This window comes from Dipodomys ordii, unplaced genomic scaffold (genome assembly GCF_000151885.1).
Source record: "Dipodomys ordii isolate 6190 unplaced genomic scaffold, Dord_2.0 Scaffold48, whole genome shotgun sequence".
Classification (NCBI taxonomy): Eukaryota; Metazoa; Chordata; class Mammalia; order Rodentia; family Heteromyidae; genus Dipodomys; species Dipodomys ordii.
The window spans coordinates 651338-657127 of record NW_012267264.1 but is presented as its reverse complement, the minus strand read 5'-3'; the positions used below and the strand labels follow the sequence as shown (position 1 = coordinate 657127).

At 37.2% G+C, this 5790-nt stretch overlaps 1 protein-coding gene across 1 annotated transcript in view; it reads right to left on the bottom strand.

Annotated features, from left to right (window-relative positions):
- The window catches only part of Tnpo3 (transportin 3), a 115693-nt gene that overhangs the window by 70629 nt on the left and 39274 nt on the right, over positions 1-5790 (bottom strand). The window contains exons 2-3 of the mRNA XM_013019903.1: positions 3093-3293; positions 1110-1183 (exon numbers count right to left, since the gene is read on the bottom strand). Coding sequence (XP_012875357.1) covers positions 1110-1183; positions 3093-3293 — 275 coding nt within the window. The remainder of the gene's footprint in view (positions 1-1109; positions 1184-3092; positions 3294-5790) is intronic.

Below are 5790 nucleotides of genomic sequence, written 5' to 3'. Positions count from 1 at the left end.
TGGGGCCTGAACTCTGGGCCTGGGCACTGTCCCTCAGCTCTTCAGCTCAAGGCTAGCGCTCTACCACTTGAGCCACAGTGCCACTTCCAGCTTTTTCTTTTTGCTTATGTGGTGCTGAGGAATCGAACCCAGGGCCTCAGACATGCAAGGCAAGCGCTCTACCACTGAGCCACCTTCCCAGCCTTAATAAAAATTTTCCTAAAAAATAAATTATCCATCTAAGTATTTTAAGCCATACTCTATTTGGAGATTTTTTTTAAGATATCTACTTTAATTTTAAAAAATAGTAATAAATATCCCAGCTAGGAACCAGTAGCTCACACAATATAATCCTAGCTACTCAAGAGGCTGAGATCGGAGGATCATGGTTTGAAACCAGCTTAGGCACAAGTCTCTGAGTCTCTTACCTCCAATTAACTACTAAAAAGCCACAAGTAGAGCACCAGCATTAAGCAAAAAGGCTAAAGGACAGTACCCAGGGACTGTGTTCAAGCCTTATAGTACTAGCAAAATAAATAAATAAATTCCCAACCAAATGCCAAATGCAAGCAAATACAAAGGTTATCTAAGGGTGGATATTATAGCACAGCAATATAACATCTGCATAGCATAAAGTCCTGGGTTAAGTTTCAGCCATTTAAAATAAATGAATACCCATAAGAAAATTCTTTATGCAAATTGGCAGGCTCTCTGTACCTGAAAAGAATTATTTTCTATGACAGACACAAAAGAAACCCCAACAACAACCTTCAATTTAACATAATCTTAAATACAGTAATAGTTTTACAAAATTTCTGATGCCAGTTAGTAGGTGTAATACAAAGATAATGAAAGACTTTACTATCATTAATTTAAGAGGTGGGGGGGAAGAGTATATAAATTATGAGGGTTTTTTATATCTCACATGATGTATTTCCTTTTTTATCCTACATGATGTATTTTTGTAGTATTCCAATAGTAAGTGATTTTCTTTAACAAAAGTTAGTAATATATGGCTCTATGTTAACAGGTAAGGGAAATAATCAGATGTATAGCTACGCTAACAAATGTCTCTGTGTAGCTTAATGGTAATTCCGAGTTCTAATATACTTCCAACAGAAATGACTTACTTTTCCACCAATGTTTGTACACACCCTTTCCAGGAAGGCATCTGTAGGGCAAGGTCTGCTATTGCTAAAGCCAGCTGAATAAGAAGAGAGAGTGAATAACCAACAGAACAGATGAACAAAAAACGGATTCCACCAATGCTAACTGGAAAATGAACTGAATTTCTTTTTTTCTTTTTTTTTTTTTTTTTGCTGGTTGTGGAGCTTGAACTCTGGGCCTGGGCACAGTCCCTGAGCTCTTCAGCTCAAGGCTAGTGTTCTACCACTTGAGCCAAAGCGCCCACTTCTGGCTTTTTCTGTGTATGTGGTGCTGAGGAATCGAACCCAGGGCCTCATGCATGCAAGGCAAGCAATCTACCACTGAGCCACTTTCCCAGCCCCCTGAATTTCTTCAATTAAGATTATCTCCTCCCTTATCTTTTTCTTTCCCATATCTCTACAACTATCTCCCATGAAAACTCTTCCAGGTTACCTACAAATTGTGAGATTGAAGATTAATCTCTAAAATGGAAAGCAAAACAAAATAATACTAATTACAAAAATAAACCTAGTAAAAATGATAAGAGTACAGATTTTTCTTAGAAAATAACTTGACCTCTTTTGATGGTACTAGAGTTTGAACTCAGGAGACTCACACTTGCAAAGTAGGTAAGTGCTCTATCACTTGAGCCAATAAGAGCCAGCTCTTATTGCTTTGTTTTTCAAGGTTTTGACATGTTTGTTGGCATGGGCCATCCTAGACCATGCCTTTTCCCATTTTTAATTTCTGCCCAAGACTGGAACTCAAACTCGGTACCTGATGCTTTCGCTCACTGCCTGACACTCTGTCAATAAGCCATGCCTCCAACCCCTTATTTTAGACCATGATCTCCTATTTACACCTCCTAGCTAAGATGACAGGCATAAGTCAGAGTGCCAAGTACCAAGCCCTAATATTTATTTTTATTTGCCAGTACCAAATAATTTCATGAACTTATAGATAAATTATACTTTGCTAAAAGGTCAAAGTTGTTGACTGACTCAGTTCTGAAATAATGAATTATCCTTTCCCTTTTCTTTCTATTTCTCATCCTGAATCCTTAATGCAAAAGTCTCCTTTGCAGGGACATTTCTATGCCAGGCAAAGAACACATTTATGTATTCATAGAGGCCTCCTGTTTTCCTTTCTAATATATTTCCATGTCTAAAGGGGTAAAAATCCTTGTTCTAGTTCACTGCTTTATACATGAAGCTTCATTAGCCAATCTGCCCAGACAGAATGTTTTAAAAAGGTAGCTATATAGACTGCTGACTCAGAATAGTATAAAAATTTGTCATCTGCAATTTTAATAGCAGAGGTGTAGAAATTACATACATCCCAGTGAAAAAATTCACTGACCTTCTTCCTACCTTTCAGTCTTTTGAGGTTAGTTTGAAACCTAATAAACACTTTTTCCCCACTTAAATGAGTTTTGTTCATTCTGAGAATTATATCTGTTTTCATATACCTATAAATAGGAATACTTATTTCATACTGATCTCAGCAGGCTCGCAGTTCCATCTGTAGTATATCATAAAACAGCAGAAAAGATATCTTGGCCCAAGTGAATAAAATTAAATTTTTCACTTTGATGCCTTTTGTTGATGTGTTGGTACAGGGCTTGAACTCAGGGACAAGACATTCATTCTCTTTGCATTTTTCACTCAAGGCTAATGTCCTATCACTTGAGCCACACTTCTACTTAGGGCTTTTTGCTGGTTAACTGGAGATAAGAGTCTCTCAGATTTGTCTGCCCTGGCTGGCCTCAAACTTATACCTTATACCTCAGCCTCCCTGAGTAGCTAGGATTACAGGCATGAGCCATCAGCTCACTTTGCAACACTTTCAAGAATATAACAATCTATCTATGATAACATTACCTTATATGACCTTATGACATTAATCCAAATAAAGGTGAAAATTCAAATGGCCTTAGAAATTTTCCCTAAGAGAAATACAAGATTTACCTGTGTTACAATAACAGGTGACAAGTCTTTCAAGTTCTGGATATGGGTTAGCAATGAGTCCCGTAAAGAAGCATGAGAGTCTGTAGGGAGCTCATAAAATGAGGTCTGAATCTTCATTTTCATGGTCTGTGCAGCAAAATAGCATGATTCCACATCCTGTCGGATCTGTAACAATTGGTCAGAAATCTCCCACGCATGGACCTGAAAGTAAATCAGAGGTATCTTAAAGAATACTTCTTTTCAAAGTAACTTTAATGGCACACAACTTCATTATGTAAGCAGACCAAATACAATGGAGGAAAAATCTGACAAGCAAAATTACCCATTGATTCAGCAATATATCAAACTACAGTCTTATAGAGGCCCTATTCAACTGAAGTATTGCCTAATCTGACTCATTTTACTGAAGGCCTGAGAACCAGCTATTGAACCAAACACATAATCTTGAAGGATAGAAACATGAAGCGTAGGGGGAAGGCATGAAGAAAAAATATCCCAAAAGTTTTTTTTTAAAAAACAAAAATGTTACTATATAACTTCTAACCATTATCTCTAAGATAGCTGCTTCTACTTTTTTCACACTTAAATAAGCTTTATTAACCCTGAGAATTGAGTCTGGGAGGTGTTTTAATATACCCATAAATAAGCACATTTATTTCATATTGGTCTCAACAGTCTTACATTTCAATCTTTTTACTTCATAAAATAGCAGAGAAGATACATTAATTCAAATGAGTATTTCACAGACGTTATTTTTTCTCACATAAGTTGTTGTGTGAGAAAAATAACTACAGTCTGTGAAATTGAAATTAGTCTTTTTAAGTAACCCAGGCTGGCCTTGAACTCACCATCTTCCTGTCTCTGTCTACAGAATAGCTGGGACAATAGTATGAGCCACCATGAACTTTTAAAAGCTACAACTTTAAAAACAAAGCATAGGGCTACGGGCATAGCTCACGTGGTAGAGCACCTGCCTACAGCTGAGGCAATTAGAGAAATTTGAATATGGACCATATATTATATAATATTATAGGTATATATTATAAAGTCTACAATTTATTTCCAGGAAGTTATAATATAACTAAGAAGGAAGACAAGCTGGAGAACTCTAGACAACCCAGACTGCTATGCCAGAAAGCAGGTTAACAGAAAATAGCAGGACTAAAATATAAAGTCATGAAAGGAAGAGAAGAATAAGAAAATGCTTGGTGCTAGTGGCTCACACTTGTAATCTTAGCTACTTGGGAGGTTGAGATCTAAGGATTGAGGTTCAAGGCCAGCCTGAACAGGAAAGTTGTGAGCCTCTTATCTCCAATCCATTACAAGAAAATAGGAAGTGACACTGGCTGTAATTGGTAGAGCGCTAGCCTTGAGCAGAAAGAGCTCAGGGACAGTGCTTAGGACCCAGGTTCAAGCCCTATGGCCAACAAAAAAATATAAATAAAAAACGAAAAGTTCAAGTAAATATGTGCGAAAATTAAATGTTTACAACTGAACTTACGTAAGGGAAAAAAAGTGGGTAAGAAGTACTATTTAAAAATAATGTCTGACCAGGCACTAGTGGCTCACACATGTAATCCTAGCTACTCAGGAAGCTGAGATTTGGAGGATTGTGGTCCAGGCAGGAAAGGCTCTGAGACTCTTATCTCCAATAAACTAAACAGAAAAAAGGTGGAAATGGCTCTGTGGCTCAAGTGATAGAGTGCTTTGAGCAAAAGAAGCTTGGAGACAACACCCCACCATGAGCTCAAGCCCCAAGATTAGCTAAATAATAATGACTAAAATAATTCCAAACTGATAAAAAAAAAAACATAATGACAGAAACTACACGTCAGTAACACTGCTTTATTAAAAAAAAGACAAAGAGAAAAATCCAAACCAAAAATATGTTATTACCTTTAAAGAACAGAAATTAGAATGACAGTCAACTACTTAACAGAAACAATGAAAATTTTAAATCATCAAAGTACTGAAAATAACCACCAATTGTTATTTTATGTGAAAATATCCTTCCAAAATGAACAAAATGAAGACATTTTAAGATTCCTCTACCCCCAGCCTCCAACTGCTAAAAGATGTTCTTCAGGCAGAAGGAAAAGAATCCAGGATGGAAGCATAAAAATTAAGAAAGAACAAAGAGCAATGTAAAAGTCAGATATGTGTATAAATCTCAATGAATACTGATTATGTAAAGCAGTAATGTCTTCTGTGGGGGAAGGGGGAACATGAAAAAGCTGGGTGCCAGTGGTTCATGTCTATAATCCTAGCTACTCAGGAGGTTGAGATTTAAGGATCACAGTTCAAAGCCAGCCCAGGCAGGAAAGTCTGTGAGACTCATGTCCAATTAACCACCAGAAAAACCGGAAACAGCTGTATGGCTCAAGTGGTAGAGCACTACCCTTGAGCTGAAGAGCTCGGCAATAGTGTCCAGGCCCAGACTTCAAGCCCCACAATTGACACACATGAAAAAAAGACTGAGAGAACATTACTTTCAAGTTAACAATACACAAAAGCAAATCAACTACAAAATAATAATTAGAACCCATCAGTTGTACAGGAAGATTTCACTGTGACATTTCCACACAAGAATGATAATGTATTCTAATCAGCCTCATACCCTCAACCACTTCTTTTTTTTTTTTTTGGTTGGTTGGTTGGGGGGTTTTGAACTCAGGGCCTGGGCACTCATTATCCCTTA